Source organism: Cebus imitator, unplaced genomic scaffold (assembly GCF_001604975.1).
Source record: "Cebus imitator isolate Cc_AM_T3 unplaced genomic scaffold, Cebus_imitator-1.0 Scaffold656, whole genome shotgun sequence".
NCBI lineage: Eukaryota > Metazoa > Chordata > Mammalia > Primates > Cebidae > Cebus > Cebus imitator.
This window is the reverse complement of record NW_016107971.1, coordinates 567143-586255: the sequence shown is the minus strand read 5'-3', so window position 1 is coordinate 586255 and position 19113 is coordinate 567143. Positions and strand designations below refer to the sequence as shown.

The window sequence follows — 19113 nt, the reverse complement described above, 5'->3', positions numbered from 1 at the left end:
AAAAAAAAAAAAAAAAAAAGCATCAAGTTTTAAAAAAAGTGATTTAAGAAAAAAACAAACCCACAACACACTCACACTAACCAAAGCTAGAGAGCACACACAGTCCAACAGAGGAGGCACAGCGGAATTACCTTTCTATCCTCTCTAGGAAGGATAGAGCAGTCTCCAGGAGTATAATCCCATATCTTTTTGGGAGGCTGACGGGAAGCAGAGGAGGAAATGAAGAAATGAGCATAAAGACATAAAGACAAACATGGAGACTGGCAAAAACAAGGAGGGGCACACTAGGAGAACTGTATCAACACAGAAAGGTGAACTCAAAAGCAGGGGAGTGGGTGCTGCCTACGGACACAGGCTGCCTGCTGGTGGGGAAGCCTGAGGATTTAGGAGCTGGGACCATTACCTAGGAAGTTTGTTTCTATGTCTCTGTTTCAAAAGCAACTCATCCTTGGATTCTTAATATTGAAAGCTTAACAAAACAAGGCAGGGGAGGGGAAGCATTAACACAAATGTAAACAAAACTAGAAACTTTTAAATTCCTCATTGTTCTTTTCAAACTAAGATTGACACTGAAGATTCTACACTTTTGAGGCAGTCCTCTGCTGTAAAATTCATTGTGTTTTAACACATGTATGAATTTAGAGGTGTGGTCAATGGACTGAACCAAATGTACTTTCTATGGTTTGTAACAATGAAATCCATGTACAAAATGGTTGTTAAATAGTGCACTAGACAATTTCATACCAGTAGTTTAAAAATCTCCTTTTATAGTTTAACTAGACCTTGATAATACTATTAGTGGTAGAGACATACTTTTCATCCTCCTTAGAGAACAGAGTTTAAAATTTAAAGAGGGGACTGTAAGGTTATTTTTGTTTTGTCTTTTAACCCTTTAAGTCAGATTTAAAGCTGTATTCCTAAGACGGAAATTTGCCAAAAGATGATTGTAAGCTTAATGAGGAAGGAGTCCCGAGGGTGGGACAGTCAGAGGTTACAGGCGACTTCTAACCCTGGATCCCCTCTTCTACTTGTTCTGCCTATTTAGACTTGTATTTTCTTACATAATGACCTCTAGGGTGGTAAGAAATAAACCATTAACAGCTCCTAAAATTTTGTGCAAATTTCATTATAGCCAACTCTATGGAAGCATTCAAATCAGGTTACATTGTGAAATTCTGACTTGCTCTTACATATAGAAATCATGTCGATTTCTATAGAAATTAGAGCAAAACAATTCAGAAGAAAAAGTAGATTCTCAGTCTCCTTGTAATAAATCTGCAAATGAGAAGTAATCTGATTCCAAGATGTGTTCACCACTGACACTCACAGGTCAGTAATGTCATCTCCATACACTTATATTCTGCATTTCGCAAAGTAAGTGATACTAGCAATTACCATTCATCTCTAAGCACTTAATACACTTGGAATGTTCACCTGCAGAAGTAGACTTTTTGAAGTCTAATGGCTTATGGTCATTTCTTTACTGCAATAAACAGAACAGTGTTTACAAATTAAACTGGTTTTAAATAATCCTTCTAAAAATGGTCCCTGGAATCTTGAACTATTTGCTATTCTAACAACTTATTAGAGCTAAATAGCTATAAGTTTTAGTCAACATCTTGCTGAAATTTTAGTTCACTTCGGATGACTTAAGCAAAGAGGTGGAGGAAGCAAGGAGTTCAGGGTAAATGTCTAGTGTCAAAGTTCCAGCAGGTCTTACTCAGGGAAAGTGGTCCCCAGTTGGCGTGAGGAAAAAACAAAAGTAGAAATGCTGATTCCCATGATCTGGTAGGAGTTTTAATTTGACTCTGCTTCTGAATGGCTGAAAAACTTTCCAAAAGAACTTCCATGGTTTTCACCACTTTTATTTATGTTTCTTATTCTTTTGTGGCAGAGTAGTTGGGGAAGGAAGTGAAGAAAAAATTTCTCCTCACCACACCTTCCTCCCAAACCCTGTTGGTTCAACTAGATAATAAGCCCACCTTTAGGATGCCTCCAACCATAAGGAGCTGTTCATTTCAGGGCTGTCCCTCAGGATATGGGCATAAGGTTAGTTAGTTTGACAAGTCCTCACAGTACTATTTTTTAAAGTAAGACCTACACAAGAGGGAGCCATCTCATTAGAAGAACTCTGAGGCCTGTGCAAAGAATGCATGTGGCTTCAGAGAAAATGCTATTTTGAAAAAGCATCTCTAAGTCTTTAAATAATTAAAAGGCAACTAGAGCACTGGGGTAGGGATACAAGCTACAAGAAGGCCCCAATATACAATTGGACTGTGTCCTCAACATTTGTTTGAAGTTATCTGTGTGGTACCTGGACTGAAGTTTTTGGCAGCAATAGCATTAATTTATTAAGCTATGCATGGAGGCTATTTAATGTATGCTGGTATTGAAATACTGTACATTATCCTGAAAAATTATTTGTAATGATAGATTTAGCAAAACAATAACAACTAACTAGAAAGAAAAATTCCACCACTTTTCCTGAAAGCTAATATTTCAGGTAAAACTAATTTAGTTATTTAGCAGATGAGATGGCCAGAAATTTGTGGATTCTGAAACAGACATCAAAAATCAATGGCAGGGACTCTACTAAACATAATTTAATAGCTTTTGCTTTCCATGATTAAAGTATGGCATTATTGCTTTATCCACCAATCATGGTCTGTCTGGGGGGTAGGAAACAATGACATACAGCAAAAGCTTTTTTTTGGTGATGTAATTGGTTTTAAGAAAAAGAAGAAAAGAGAAAGGGTTAAGATACTGTTAAATACTGCATGTGGAAAAGACTGCCTGAGGCAGACTTAACTGATATCTGAATGGTGAACAGCAGAGGGGGAAAAAAAAGAGAGAGAGAGAGAAAGGAGAAGAAATGAGGTGTGCACCAATGCTTTGGGGAGGGGAGGAGGGTGCAGACTTTGGGTCAGATGCGTCCCTCTCCACTGGTCACTAGGTGGCGCTGTTCATCCAGGACAGCTCAGCTGCTATCGGGAGACAGTGTCTAGGAGGGACCAGAAGAGAGGAACAAGCAGGCTGTTTGCAAGTCTGGTGCTCTTAACTCAGAAGATGCCTGAACTTTCAAAGCTCAGCATTGCCAAATTAAAGAGCAATTTCTAAGCACCAGCTTAATTTCTCTTTGTTTTAATAAGAAAAATTTTAAACATTTTACTGAACTATAAAGTTCATTCTTGTCTGCAAATAAAACTATCATCCCAGAACATAGAAACTCAAAAGCTGGATCCAATGCTTAAAGTCTCATACAATCACCTAATAAAATGTTTATATGCTTAACTCCTCCACCTGTAAATTCTTTTTGCAGCTGTAATAATTAAGATTTTGAAGTAACTAGAGTTTTAAAGTCAGTTTCAGTCATCTCTAGAGGAAGGATGAGCTCAATTCTCCCTTCTATTTTATATTCCTTTGGGTGCAAGGCTAAGAAAATCCTCCTTTAAGTGCCAAAAGTCAATTTGTACCAAAGCCAACTCAGAGATATCATAGGGGAAGTATAGGTTGAATACTAAATATGTTAGAATTCCTTAGTCCCATTTCAAACTTTGGGAAATACCCTACATCACAGAAATCATTCCCTAAAAGTCACCCATAATGGGGTTGCGTTTGTGGGTCACATCTGCATAAAGAGGTCCTTGTTGGCCTGCTCTGGGACTTCATTTACATTTGTGCTTTTAAAAATACGATTTAAAGCAGAGACAATGCTGGTCTTCTCAGTATATAAGCATTTTCAGCTTGTCTTTAGCCATCCACAAGGAATGTGATATTTGTTGTTACTGGGGGAGGTCTAAGACAAGCAATGATTATTTGTGTTTCTCTGGGATATTCCAGCAAGATATACTTCCAGAGCTCACTGTCCTTTCTCAGTGAAGCAATGCAAAAGAAAGCTTAGAAGTTGTAGCGAGAAGAGACAATCCCACTACAGACAACCAACGTGACTGGCCCCACTTTCTGAATTCCTTACAAATATCTGATTCTTTAGCAGCAACAATGCGTCCACAGCATTAGTTTAAAAGGTGTATAACCACTGAAGCTATTAAACTTACCGGTTTCCCAAACTCCAATTCCGAAAAGAATTTATACCAAGGTTCATTCTTTAAATCTATCTCTTCTGGGCTTATATCCCGACTCTATAGGGGTTGGTGATAGGGAAATGGAAGAAAGAGAAGGATAACATTATGCAAAGGTTACATAGGAACAGGCCAGTAGAGATGCAGTGGTTTCCAGGTATATACAGCAACTGCATTTAACAGCAGCAATCATCTGTTTTTACTGACATCAGCAAAAACAGGAGGGAGAGGGTGGGTTTATAAAAACAGGGAAAGTGAGGCAGGGAACAGTGAATGAATCATTCTCAGCCCTAAGGCAGAGGAAAATGGACTACAGATGGAGAACTTTGCACCACACTGCTGCATACACAACAAGTCTGAATCTGGGCATAACAGCATTCTGCAATAATTTTCAATAATGTGGAAGAAAAGAAAGCCCTTTACAAAGAACTATTAGTTATGAGCAAATTACCTGGTGAGCACACCAAACATTTAAGCCATCTATGCCAGCTGAGTAGAGCAAACGATTTTTATGGGCTAGTACAATTTTAGTACTTGTTTGCAAAGCTGCCTTAAGGTTTTCAAAATAAACGCAAATATTGACACTTTATAAAAAGCCAATTGGTTAATACTGCATCTTTAATGGCACATGAGTAGGTAGGAAACCATGTCCTGTACACAGTAAAGTGAAAGTGAAATGTGATATAAGACAGAGGACACAGTGAAAAAAAACATTTTAAACAAGCATCCATGGCGGATGAATATAGACAGAATAAACTTCATGTTTTAACAAATAAATGTTAAAGAACTGGGAAAAAATAAAATGAAAGAAAAGCTAGACAAGACAGATAACAGAACAAAGGGGAAAAAACTTCTGGGTTATGTCACAAAAATAAGTTAGATTTCTCACTTTATATAACACTATGAGGTATCAATAGACTGATCATTTGATTCTATGGAATATAATATTTAACCAAATAAGGATAAAGTTCTGGCACCTTATTTCATGGAATAACACATTTTGGGAAATAACTAGTTGGAAAATGAATGCGTGCATGCAAAGCTAATCAGGTTTTCCCCTTAATAAATTGGAGAAATGTTTATATCAGGCAAAAATGTTTGAGGTTCATGACTAATTAAATATGTATATATGTTTCAAAAACTTTGATAATCACAAAAAGAGAGATGGGGTGATTTTCTACAATAACCTGAAATATAAAATGCATACAAGTTCTACTGCGATTGAAAATACTGCACAACAAACTTCACTACTTCGGGACTATAACACCTGAAGGAGGGGGCTGCCATGTCTGGTGTGCAGATCTTTAATGCTGGTGCTTCACAGAGCAGCTCTTCCTGAATGTACTTTTCTTACAACCTAGTTAACATCCCTTTTGCAGCTAGTAGAAATGGCTGCTAACTTTCTTAGTGACCTTTACCAATCCCTTTTTCTAAGATCTTTAAAAGAATCTTTAGCATTACTTTCACTTTTGCTACAGGCAGAGGAAGATATGGAAATATGGCAGGGAACCTTTTAACTGAAATCAAGCTGGGTTGAAATCGGAGGGAAATACATACTGAAAGACAAGGTCTATCCTCCTACATCCGGATAAAACCTCCTCCAATTGCCTTTAGAGACTTAGGGTTTAAATCTGAAGGAGAAGTCTTGCCCTCACTATAGTAAATGGATTCTATATTTATTCAATTGAGTGAAAAGAGGTATAATACCTATAAGAACACAACTATTCAGGAGTGGTAGACATTGGGACTTTCTAGATCCTAATATGATGAGATTTCATGAAATCTATTCCATGTTTGTTATTTTTACAAAGACTATTTATAAACTGCCCTCTGGGAATAGGTTAGGCTTTCCCCCCCACCCCCACTTTTTTTTTTTAAGACGAAGTCTTACTTTGTTGCCAGGCTGGACTGCAGTGGCACGATCTTGGCTCACTGCAACCTCCGCCTCCCAGGTTCAAGTGATTCTCCTGCCTCAGCCTCCAGAGCAGCTGAGACTACAGGCATGTACCACCACACCCAGGTAATTTTGGTATTTTTAGTAGAGACAGGGTTTCACCATGTTGGCCAGGATAGTCTCAATCTCTTGACATTGTGATCCACCTGCCTGAGCCTCCCAAAGTTCTGGGATTACAGGCATGAGCCACCACGCCCAGCCTCTTTTTTCTTAAATAAAATGTACCAACTCTTTCGGGAAACTGCCTGAAAGTTTTGGTACTCATGATCCTGAAGTAATTAACTCATTTTATTCCCAAAGGCTGTCTGCAGATTGTTTTACTGTGGAGGTTAATGCTGAGCCAGTAATAGAATCAGGAGGCTATGTCAAACAGTGTGAGGCAAGAGCAACTGGCCTCAGTCCTTTGAGCTGCCCAGAGATAAAGCTAAAAAGGTGATACCACACAGCCCTCACGTCTGCATTTGATTTTGCCAAGTATAATTCAGCTATGTATCCTACTATGGAACAGACCAATAGAAAACGTCCTTCTGGATGCAGAGCAGGAACTCTGACCTAGCAGGCAGGGAAAACTCCATAATGTCTGGTGAAGTTCTTCTGTAGTACAGGCTATTCTCCCAGTTCAAAAAATATCTTCGGAAAAGGGCAGTTAACTCACCAGAAAGATACCAGCTTCTCCTCAAAGATAGTTTTGCTTCTTGAATGGAAGCCAGAGACTAACTTCAAACCTGAATGTGGTATGCTTGTGTAGCACTTTATAATATTCACAGTTCTTGTACCCATAGTACCACATTTGACCCACGCCATCTTCCAATTCCTAGCTCAATGTTCTTTACACTATGCCATACTTCCCTTTGCATATTCCACACGACGGGCAGAAGACCCACTAAGGTTTTGATGACAACAAGCTAAAGCAGGGGCTAAATGACCATGCTAAAAAGCCAGGGAAGGAACTCAAAGTGAGGGTGAACTGGGAAGAAACCAAGCTGGATAAATCCCCTTGTTTTACACTTCCAAATACACACTGTGTCTGTAATCACTCTCTTAATATCTGTCCTTCCTATTATACACGTATGGGAATGGATTATGTCTAACCCAGGGCTTGGTGCATAAAAATTATTCTACACGCATGTATATATATTTGTTTAACTGAACTGAACTTTTGTAAGAGACTTTAGAGGAAGGTATAAAAGAATGTGTTCTGAAAAAGGCCATTTCTGACAAAGCCAGGACTGACCAACAGATCTCCAATTCTTAGGTGAGAAGAGAAAAAACTATCCTACTATGATAAGAGGGGACTAAGCAGAGATAAAGACCCTCATATGTGCCAGGTTTGGTGACTCAAGCCTGTAGTCCCAGCACTTTGAGAAGCCAAGGGAGGCAGATTGTTTAAGCCCAGGAGTTTGAGACCAGCCTGGGCAACACAGTAAAATCCCATCTCTACAAAGAATGAAAAATTAGCTGGGGCCAGGCACAGTGGCTCACAGCTGTAATCCCAGCCCTTTGGAAGGCCAAGGCGGGTGAATCATTTGAGGCCAGGAGTGCAAGACCAGCCTAGCCAACATGGTGAAACCCCATCTCTACCAAAAATACAAAAATTAGCTGGGCATGGTGGTGCATGCCTGTAATCCCAGCTACTCTGGAGGCTGAGACAGGAGAATTGCATGAACTCAGGAAGCGGAGGTTGCGATGAGCTGAGATTGCACCACTGCACTCCATCCTGGGCAACAGAGCGAGACTCTGTCTCAAAAAAGAAAAGAAATTATCTGGCCATGGTGGCACATGCCTGTAGCCCCAGCTACGTGGGAGGATAGCCTGAGCCTGGGAGGTCAAGGCTTCAGTGACCCATGATCTCACCACTGTACTCCAGCCTGGGTGACAGAGTGAGACCCTATCTCAAAAAAAAAAAAAGAGAGACCTTCATATGAGTCTTTCAAATAGATTGCTAGGTCATCAAGCTGTAAGTCTTCTATAGGGGGTTTTGAAGGTAGTACAGTTGTTTCTTTCATCTGTCTGGAATGATTTGGGTATGCTCCAGGGGCAAGGTGCGCTCTAGGGCAAGCTTTACAATTTGCCATTCAATCTCTCCTACTAACCATGTATGTGCCTATGAAGTCATGATTTAAATTGCCAGAGTTAAGCAGACATAAGTGCCTCAAATGGAAAAAGCTTTTTATTCCCCCCCCCAAGATGAGGTAGTGCATATCTGAGAGCAGGTTTAGATTCTACATCTGTGACTAGTTAGTATACTTACCCACAGTTAACAATGAAAGTGTGTGTTTTGGGGGATTTGGGCGGAGGGGGTGTAAGCTCAAATTCTGGCAAACCAGATAATAGATACCAAAAGCCAAGACTCACATGCTGAAACTCGCACTTTGCCTTTTCTGTCCATGTGATAAAAACAGCAGGAAACAAAATCAAACATAAAGGATGAATTCAACTACTGTGAAGGGCAGACTGTCAAAAGATTCAGATTCAACTGAAGTTTCTCTCTAAAATTAAAAACTTCTCTTTGGAGAAACAGAGCTAAATTGGGTGAAAGGTACTGAACAAAACTACTGGACATTCCCCCTCCTCGTCCTCCCTGGCCTGCCTTTGGTGTTCATGCGCCATTAGTGGCTTGGCCTAGGGCTTGGTACCACATGGGAGCTTTGCAATCCATGCACATGCTCCCCACCACTCCCCAAGAGGGTCCCGTGAGGCACTATGGGTTACTTTTCAGGGTTTGTAAAAACAACGTAAGTGATCCCAAGAACTATGGTATCAAAGATTCTCATAAATGATTGCGGTATCAGTCAGAAAAACTAAACTATGTTTTTCCTAGATCTGAGTAGTGGTTAAATGACTAAGAACCAGGGAAAGGACCTAGAAACAAAGGAGAAATTAAGAAAAGGAAGCCTTCAATAAGTGCAATGAAAATCTATAAATGGTAATGCTGCCAAAACAAAAATACCCAAAGGTCTACAGAGTCCCTGAAATCATTTAAATGTATTAATAGGTAATGGTGGGTCCCAGACTTATTATTAGTGTTAGGAATAATGACTGTCTTTGCAGGAACATTTGGGCACAAGGTTACCTTCCATATTTCTACATACGGTATCTTCTAACAGCAGAGAACCTCCAAAGAAGGGCAGGGGTGGGGAGAAGGCAAAATTCTGTGCTCGACTCTGAACTTTCTGCTTGAAATAACTGTGGTGCACAGTGAACGCTGAAGAATGACACCTCTAAGTATTTCTGTAACCTGTTGACCTTTTTTCCTAATTAAAATGACTTATCCTTCTGTGCTTTTAGAGATGTCACATTTTTATCTCAGCAGAAGTCAAATTGATTCTTCCTTCAAAACATGTAGAGCCAAAGAGGTGGAGGGAACATAATTTGAGCCTGCATTTCAAAGGCCTGCTTCTTCTGTACACACTGCGGTGATCTCATTTTAATAAAGACCAACCCCCAGCATAATAATTCCATTCTGCTGTCACGCTGGAGGATTGTAGTGTTTATAGAGCTTTGGAGAACGCCTTTAACTAGGATCACAATTCTGAACCAGCTTTTCCTAATAAAGGGTGAATAAAATGATGCATGATTGGCAGGTATGAAACCAACCAGTGTGTAAGAATTCTTCCTGTTTCACAGAAGAAGCTGCTTTACCAGGATGGTCTGCTATACCCATACACAGCATTTTCCCCACTCATAATTGCTTAGAGATGTGAACTTGTTGTGTAGGGAATCATAAACCAGGTTGAATATGAAATTAGTCCTCAATATGGCACTTGTCAAAAAAGGAAGACCTAAAAGATACATTCTAACAGCCTGAGGCCTTTTTTCCAGGTCACAACATCCTATTCATTAGGTAGCTTTTAATGACATTCTAGTAACTTGTACAAAATTTATGCCCATTGAGAGTCACTTAAAAAAACTGGACTTTAGTCCACTTAAGGACAAACCTGATAAATGAACGAACAGTTAGACATTTAAAAAAAGACAGCAGCAAAATCAATCTTTACGTTAGTAGAAAAATTAATATTAGTTAAAACCTTAGTTAAAACCATGCACAAAAAGAGCAACAAAGTCACAATAAGAGGATTTTTTAAAAGCAGACTTGCGGGACTTATTTTATGAACACCTGAAAAATGAAAAGGGTAAAAGTACTTCATTTTTGTCATTGTCTTCAAAACAAAGCAAGTCTATCTCAAGGGGGAAAGAATGTAATCCAACTGCACAATGCATTCTGATGAAAGAACATGGGCAAGGTGAGACAAAAGAACTTTAATATGCACATTACCATCTTTTCGTTGCTCAGAACAGAAGATTTGCCCGGCTGATATTCGTAAATGCTTTTGGGCTCTGCACGGTATTTTCTTGTATCTACTTTCTTATCTGGGGGTTCCCAGTCATTTCTGCAGAAAGAAAATTCTATTAGAGCTATTTTCATGACAACTGGCATTAGCTTCCGACACAGTCTGACTTTGGACGGCTGTAGTGTAATCAGAGAACTTTTATATCCAAAGCATAAAATCGGAGTCAGGGCAAACAATTTAGTTGTGCTGGTTTGCTTCTCAAAATAGCCAGTTAAACTGCAGTATTCGCTTCACTAAAGGCTTGAGGTGTCCTGTGCCCAAAACCAGGCAGCGAGAAGGAGAGAGGGGAAAGCAGCAGGGAAGGAGGCAGCAGCAGCAAAGCTGGCTCTGGAAAAATCTTTCACCTTGCTTCGCTCTCATGGGCTTTTCATTCCACAGACATGCCTGTACTTCCCGCTCACACTAGTGCAGTGAGAGAGAACACAGGTCCTGGAGCCAGTTGACTGTGGTTCAAATCCTGCCACACCCCTTGCTAGCTAGGTGATCTTAGACAAGTATTTTACCTCTTGGTACCTCAGTATCCTCATCTGAAAAATGGAGTTGTTGTAAGGACTAAACAATTTACATGAGACAGCACATGTAAATCACTGAGCAGAGTGCCAGGCCCATAATAACCACACAATAAATGTTAGCTGCTACCGTAATTCGATTCTTCCCTATTCCACACCCCTCCAAGCTACCCACCAACATAAGCCTTTGGCATAGATACTTAACCTGGCATCCAGTGATGGATTTCAGAGGACACAAAAATCCTTGGAAATAGTTTGCAAATTTCTTAAAACTTAAAAAAAAATTTATTTTTGTGGGTATATAGTAGGTGTATATATGTATGGGGTATGTAAGATGTTTTTCTATAGGTATATAATGTGAAATAAGCACATCACGGAGAATGGGTATCCATCCCCTCAAGCATTTATCCTTGAGTTACAGTCAGTTAGGTTATACTCTTTAAGTTATTTTAAAATGTGTAATTATTATTGACTATAGTCACCCTGTCATGCTACCAAACAGGTCTAATTCTAACTAATTTTTCTACCCAGTAACCATCACCACCTCTCCCCCAAACCCCCACTACCCTTCCCAGCCTCTGCTAACTATCCTTCTACTCTTTAAGTCCATGATTTCAATTGTTTTGATTTTTAGATCACACAAGTAAGTGAGAACATGCCATGTTTGTCTCTCTGTATCTGGCTAATTTCACTTCACAAAATGATCTCCAGGTCCACCCATGTTTTGCAAATGACAGGATCTTATTATTTCTTGTGGCTGAATAGTACTCCATTGTGTATACGTACTGCATTTTTTTAATTCATCCATCTATTGATGAACACTTAGGTTGCTTCCAAATCTTAGCTATTATGAACAGTGCTACAACAGACATGCGAGTACAGAAATCTCTTCGATATTCTGATTTCCTTTCTTTTGGATATACACCCAGCAGTGGGATTGCTGGATCAAATGGCAGCTCTATTTTTAGTTTTTTAAGGAGCCTTCAAACTGTTCTCCATAGTGGTTGTACTAATTTACACTCCCACCAACAGGGCACAAGAGTTCCCTTTTCTCCACATCCTCCCCAGCATTTGTCATTGCCTGTCTTTTGGATATAAGCCATTTTAACTGGGGTGAGATGATGTCTCATTGTACTTCTGATTTGCCATTTCTCTGATGATCAGTGATATTGAGCACCTTTTCATATGCCTGGTTGCTACCTGTATATCTTCTTTTGAAAAATGTCTATTCAAATATTTTGCCCATTTTTTGGATCAAATTATTAGATTTTTTTCCCATAGAGTTGTTTGAACTCCTTATTACAATCCAGATATCAATTCCTTATCAGATGAGTAGTTTGCAAATATTTTCTCCCATTCTGTGGGTTACCTCTTCATGTTGTTGACCGTATTCCCGGCTGTGCAAAAGCTTTTTAACTGGATGTGATCCCATCTGTCCATTTTTGCTTTGGTTGTCTGTGCTTGTGTAGTATTACTCAAGAGACTTTTGCCCAGATCAATGTCCTGAAGATTTTCCCCAATGTTTTCTTGCAGTAGTTCCATAGTTTGAAAACGTAGATTTAAGTCAGTAAATGATTTTGGTTTGATTTTTGTGTATAGTGAGAGATAGAGGTCTAGCTTCATTCTTCTGCCTAACCAGTTTTCTCAGCACCATTTATTGGGACTGTCTTTTCCCCAGTGTATGTTCTTGGCACATTTGTGGAAAATGAGTTCACTATAGGTGTGTGGATTTGCTTCTGGGCTCTCTATTTTGTTCCATTGGTCTATATGTCTGTTTTTATGCTAGTACCAAGCTGTTTGGGTTACTATAAACTCTAGTTTGCAATTGTTTTATTTTTACATTACTGTACTTTGCACTGTGATTGTATTAAATTTTTCATGCAAGGCGGTAAACTTCTTGAAGGCAGAGACAATGATTTATATATAGCTAGATCCTTCCTTAATATATGGTTGAATCTGCAGAGAATACACCCAGTGGGTTCTTGATGAAGGCACCTATAAGGGATTTGTGGGTATACTCAGCTTGCTTTTCAAATTAATTATCAAACTCCTCAGGTAGATGCCACTTAAGTTTGTGTGCTGCTTGTAAAACAGCCATTAATTTGCCTGTGAGGTTGGAAAAGGTACAGAGATGTGAAACTCGATGTGTATTTAAGGAAGAAGTAAATAATTTTGTTTGGCCAGAGCCTTTTGTGTGTTGAGAAGTGGTGTAAGCTGGGGTTGGAAGATGCATGGAACACCTGTCCAAACAGCATGAGAAGGTTGCTTTAGGGAGTATTTTTAGAGATAAGAATTCAAGTCAGGTGTTTGAGACCAGCCTCGCCAACATGGTGAAACCCTGTCTCTACTAAAAAATACAAAAATTAACCGGGAGTGGTGGTGCACACCTGTAGTCCTGCTACTTAGGAGGCTGAACTGCTTGTACCTGGGAGGTGGAGGTTGCTGTGTTGTTCAGTTGCAGGCATTAAGAGATTTACTAATGCTGTCATTAGAATAAGTCCAAGGCGTATGTCTCAACAATCCATGTTGCATGAGTAAATGGACATTAAAAAGTGTGGCTTCATTTTAAAGTTACAGTCATTGCTATGACTATGTGAGCACAGTATGCATAAAAGAATATGACAACATGTGACAAACCTTGCAGTTATGATTTCTCTTGCGAAAATGTAAAAAGTGATAATGATAATCAACATTAATTAAGTCCATACTCTAAGCCAAGTGCTACCAGGAATACTAACATGTATTATCTCATTTTATCCTTGCACTATCCTTAATGGGAATTGTGCTACTTTTATCCCCATTTTACAGAGGAGGACGTTGAGACTAAGAAAGAATAAGTCACTGCTAATAGGTGACAGAGGACAGACTCAAATTCTACATTCCTAAGAATGGAGGCTCCTAGGTCTCAATGAACACTGATGAGGACCAGGGTGGATGAATGAGAGACAAGGTGGCACTTACCTTTCTGGGCTTAACTTCAGTGAGGAAGAGCGGGCTGGGAGGGGTAGTGTGGCCGACCTCTTGACTACCTTCTCACCATCAATGTAGCTCATCTCACTTTTTGAGCGAGGCACAGAAAGGGGAGATTTTGCTGAAGAAAGACAGTGCAGACAAAAGACTTAAAACTCATGAAAACTGAAAACACGGTGATATCTTCACTCATCCACCACTTTCCCTTCCTTCCCCACAACCAGGTTATTCAAAGTCACTTACTGTCTTCAGAAAACGAGTATCTGGGAGAGTACAGATCTGAATCATCATCTATTAAACAAAACAAAACAAAAGGTAGTCAGAAGAAGTCTGTCTAAGGTAAGAGAACCAAGCTGTATGTTCCCCATTTCCACAGTCTGGTACCAGCATCCAGCCCCACTAGGGATCCCAGCGGAGAGAAGAGTGAAGCGCCGGAAGCTACACCACAGCAGAGCACGTTCGAGAGAAGCAAGCTTTGTAGAGCACACCCAACCAAACCTGCAGTCCAGGCAGGACAGTCACAACTGGCGGATGATGCTGCCTGATATCAGAAATGCATGGGGACAAACAGCCAAGGGTCCTCTTCCAGAGAATCCCCACAACCAAAGCTGGAATGCAGGATCTGGGTCTGGCTGAGTGGGAAGCAGGGGCTGAGATGGATCCTTGGCAGCTCCCCCAAGCTCAGTGTATGGTTAAGCCCATGAAGTTTAACAGTCTTGAAAGGCCTCTTAGCAGGGCCTCGGGCTGCTAATCGATGGGAAGGAGAGGCCCAGAGGGGGGGTTTTCCAGCTCCTTGCCTCAGCTTTGACCTATTTTATATGGTAAGCTTTCATACACAACATCATTAACAAAGAAGTTCTGCAGCCAAGAGAAGAATTTGAGAAAACCTTCATCAAAGTTTGTTTTGATTCCACCTCAACATGGTTCCCTGAGTAGATCTGCTTCCTTGGAACACAACAAACCCATGGTCATATGGCCTCCTCTGCAAAAATACTATTGAGTATCTAAACTGCAACTCTGGAGCGAATCAAACTCACACGTCTTTATGGTGGAACTGATTCTCCAAAGGCATGATACACATCCCTACGTAAGCTCAACACTGGGCTCTAAACCTTGCAGAACCTATGCAAGATCTGAACCCCTTGCAGATGTGGCTGTATCTTCTGAACTAAAAGTCAGACCACAGGCACACTGATGGAACAGGTTTTTAAAGTGGGACTGTCCCAAAAAGGCACTCTATGTAGTCACTACAACCATGGTGATCCCTCTAAAGCACTACTCCAAAAAGAGTTACTCTGAAACAGTTAGCTTTTCCCATTGTCTAACAGCTTGCTAATCTGGATTCAAAATTCAAAAACGTGGAATGAAGACCCAATTCATTCACCAAAGTTCATGACAACTTGAGCAAAGCATATGAACTAACCTGCAAAGACAAGTCAAAGGATCCACTCTACGGCGGTGGCTTCGTGTTAATCAAGTCCTTGTTTCTATGCAAATCATTTTAAGTTTCAGAAGAGATAAGGCCAGAATATTTTATGAAATGTAAGTAAGCTAACATTGCTATTATTTTGAGTAAAGTATTATTCAGACAGCCTAACAATCACTCCTTCTTGTCCCCCATTTTTATTTGTCTTGGGTCTCCCTTGGCCCACAGAAAGGACAGGCATCAGGTACCAGGGATAGGTATCAGTTTCCCCCACTTGCTTCCCTCACTTTTAAGAATTTATCAATATCAAGGTTGAACAGGGCTTAAGGTTTTTTTTTCTACCAATACAGCCAAGGCTTTCACTATTTTAAACTGAGTGTGTAAGCGTATTTATGTTATCTTCTGAAAACAGAATAGGGAATGAGATAAAATAGGATCCAGAAAAAGATTTTCTGAAAGATTATTCTGAAAAATTGTGTGTTGCCAGCTTTTTGTTTTTTTAAACAGAACGTCTGATTATACTGACAAAATGCCATGATGTCAAAGAAAACTAAAAATGAGCTTTGATTACAGGGACTTGATTAGAAGTAAAAAAAAATGCTGCTTGCCCCAAATGAAAAGTTAGCTTAGTTGGAAACTGATGTATGCACTGCTTAAAATGTAGCCTAGCATTTTAGCTCAAAACTCTGTACATCTCTGAATGATGGAGAAATTACAGCTTATTAGTAGATGATGAAATTTATAACTATTACCTGGTTCATGAAGTAAGAAGCAAAGTTTTCATTGAGTGGAAAGGGATGGCATTTAAATATTTAGTTTTGTTTGTTTTTTAAAGCCTGAGCTCTTTAAAAAATGTTTCTCTCTAGAGCTTTCTAATGTGGAACTCTAGAAGGTTTATTAGAAGAAAATGAGAAATATTGGCTGAGCGTGTTGGTGCATGCCTGTAACACCAGCACTTTGGGAGGCTGAGGTGGGCAGATCGCTTGAGGTCAGGAGTTCGAGATCAGCCTGACCAACATGGCGAAACCCCATCTCTACTAAAAATAAAAAAATTAGTGGGTGTGGTGGCGTGCATCTGTCATCCCAGCTACTCAGGAGGCTGAGGCAGAAGAATTACTGAACCCCAGAGGCAAAGATTGCCGTGAGCCAAGATTACACCACTGCACTCCAGCCTGGGTGATGGAGTAAGACTCTGTCTCAAAAAGGAAAACAAAGGAAGAAGGAGAAAATGAGAATGAGTTCTCATAAAATGGGGGAAAAATAGCACTACTTGGGAAATTTAACAACGTATGCACTTTGAAAAGGAGAGGGACAAGCAGGAAAGTTGGAGTTGGGGGATGCAGGTAAGAGAGGCATCTGAAGAACTGAATGTGTTTAAAGCTCCTTTCTTGGATGGGCATGGTGCCTCACACCTGTAAACCCAGTGCTTTGGGAGGCTAGGGCAGGAGAATTGCTTGAGGCCAGAAATTCAAGACCAACCTGGGCAACATAGTGACATTCCATCTCTACAAAATTTTTTTTTTTTTTTAATTAGCTACTGCAGGTGGTGTGTACCTGCAGTCCTAGCTACTTGGGAGGCTGAGGTGGGAGGATCGCTTGAGCCCAGGAGTTTGAGGCTGCAGTGAGCTATGACTGTACCATTGCACTCCAGCCTGAGTGACATGACAGAGCAAGACTTTGTCTCTTAAAAAAAAAAAACAAAACAGAAGCTTGTTTCTTATTCAGTGTCAGTTGTAAAATCTCACCTATGCCAGGCTAACACAGGGCAGGAGGGTCTCTTTGAACAAGGTTTCATTTCTCTCAAAGGGTCCACAGGTTCTGACGTTTCATTTCAGCTCATGGACTTTTAAGAAGACAAACTGAAGTCATAAAGATTCATCTGAACTATAACACAGGACAAGTTTTAGGGCATGTAAAAATCTGTCTTTTTAATTTCTGATGCTTGTCTTACAAATCTAATGGAAGAATATTTTACCTCAGCTTATGATAAAAATAATTGTAGCTTCCATTATTAAGTGACTAACAATGGCTGGCAATTTACTAATGTCAGCTCACTTAAACCTTGCAAAAAACTCCAAGAGGAAGCAAATCCCTCATTTTACAGACAATGAAACTAAAGCCCAAGTAGGTTAAGAAGATTTGCCCCTAGCTGCATAGTGAGAAAGACAAAGCAGGCATGGATTCAAGGTCTTTCAGATACCACTTCCCTATGTTATCTCGTAGCCCTGTGACAGAGATGCCTACTGTGTTCTGTCCTTCACCCCAGCTTCATCTGCCCAATCCTGGGAAAGCTGAAAAATCTGCTATTCCATTATCATTGTCATTATGGAAGAGGCAGGGAAACATGTTGTCTTGAAACTCAAGGCATGCACTGCACTGCTGGCCAGGCCAATTTCCAGCCCTTGAAGCCTTTGCCCTATTTTTGCATCCCTCGCTGTCAGTGATGTTTAAGCAAGTCTTCTGAGTTGCCTCACATTTCTAGTTTTCGTCTTGCTGGTCTCCAGGGACAATGGGTAACACTGAGTCACTCTTGCTACATCTTCTTTCTTTTTTGAAACAGAGTCTCACTTTGTTACCCAGGCTGGAGTGCAGTGGCGCAATCTCGGCTCACTGCAACCTCTGCCTCCTGGGTTCAAGCAACTGTCCTCTCTCAACCTCCTAAGTAGCCACCATGCCCGGCTAATTTTTGTATTTTTAGTAGAGATGAGGTTTCACCATATTGGTCAGACTGGTCTTGAACTCCCGACCTCAGGTGATCTACCCACCTCAGCCTCCCAAAGTGCTGGGATTACAGGCATGAGCCATCTTCTATTAATAGTTGCTGCTCCTTGCTGCCCTCTCCTGGGAGGCCAAGTCCACACTGGGGACGATGGGTATGCAGTTAGAAATACCAAGGAATGGGAAAATAGTGTAAGAAGCATGTCTGCATTTCTCTACACTAGAGCTAGCCAAATGGGACAAGTATGCTTAACCATAGTTAAGACACGTTAAATGAAATGTTTCACAAATTGTCTATTACCTAGCACCTGAAGCTCTGCCTTCAGTATTTCTCCAAGGGCTCTTTAAAACAATGCCAGAGTGGCTCAGCTGTGCACAGGTCGTGTGATTTCTGCTCATGGTGGAACTGCATGCTAATTGTGCTCCTTAGAGCTCTAAGCAGCAGACATCAAACCTTGGCAGCAACACCCAGACCTTCCTATGCCAGTGATTTCCAGGAAGCTGTAACACTGCATGGGATTTCCACAGGGTAAACAACTCACTTAGGCCTCTGAAGGTCCTGCTGAGCTCTAATGTTTACACAGTGGTTCTCCTCTGGGCTTCGACAGTCTCTCCTTGGTAGCTCAATTTGGGGACTGCCACCCTCCTACAACTGCCAGGAGCCACATAATTGCCTTTTCAGCCACAGTAACTTTAAATAAGCTTCTAAATCACTTTTTTTTCTTTTTCTTGAATTTATAAAAATCTCAAAGACAACTGAAGAAAGTACTGTTTGAAAGTTGTTCTAAAAAACTTCATAACTGGCCAGGCACGATGGCTCACGCCTGTAATTCCAGCACTTTGAGAGGCCAAGATGGGTGGATCATGAGGTCAGGAGTTCAAGACCAGCTTGGCCAACGTGGTGAAACTCCATCCCTACTAAAAATACAAAAATTAGTTGGGCATGGTGGTGTGTGCCTGTAATCCCAGCTATTCAGGAGGCTGAGGCAGGAGAATTGCCTGAACCAGGATCTGGGAAGCAGAGGGTGCAGTGAGCCAAGACTGCACCACTACACTCCAGCATGGGCTACAGAGCGAGACTCCATCTCAAAAAAAAAAAAAAAAA

The 19113-nt window shown here is 40.5% G+C and overlaps 1 protein-coding gene across 1 annotated transcript in view; it reads right to left on the bottom strand.

The window, feature by feature from the left end:
- The window catches only part of SORBS1 (sorbin and SH3 domain containing 1), a 253216-nt gene that overhangs the window by 61283 nt on the left and 172820 nt on the right, over nt 1-19113 (bottom strand). The window contains exons 11-15 of the mRNA XM_037734708.1: nt 14108-14155; nt 13856-13985; nt 10310-10424; nt 4056-4139; nt 88-197 (exon numbers count right to left, since the gene is read on the bottom strand). Coding sequence (XP_037590636.1) covers nt 88-197; nt 4056-4139; nt 10310-10424; nt 13856-13985; nt 14108-14155 — 487 coding nt within the window. The remainder of the gene's footprint in view (nt 1-87; nt 198-4055; nt 4140-10309; nt 10425-13855; nt 13986-14107; nt 14156-19113) is intronic.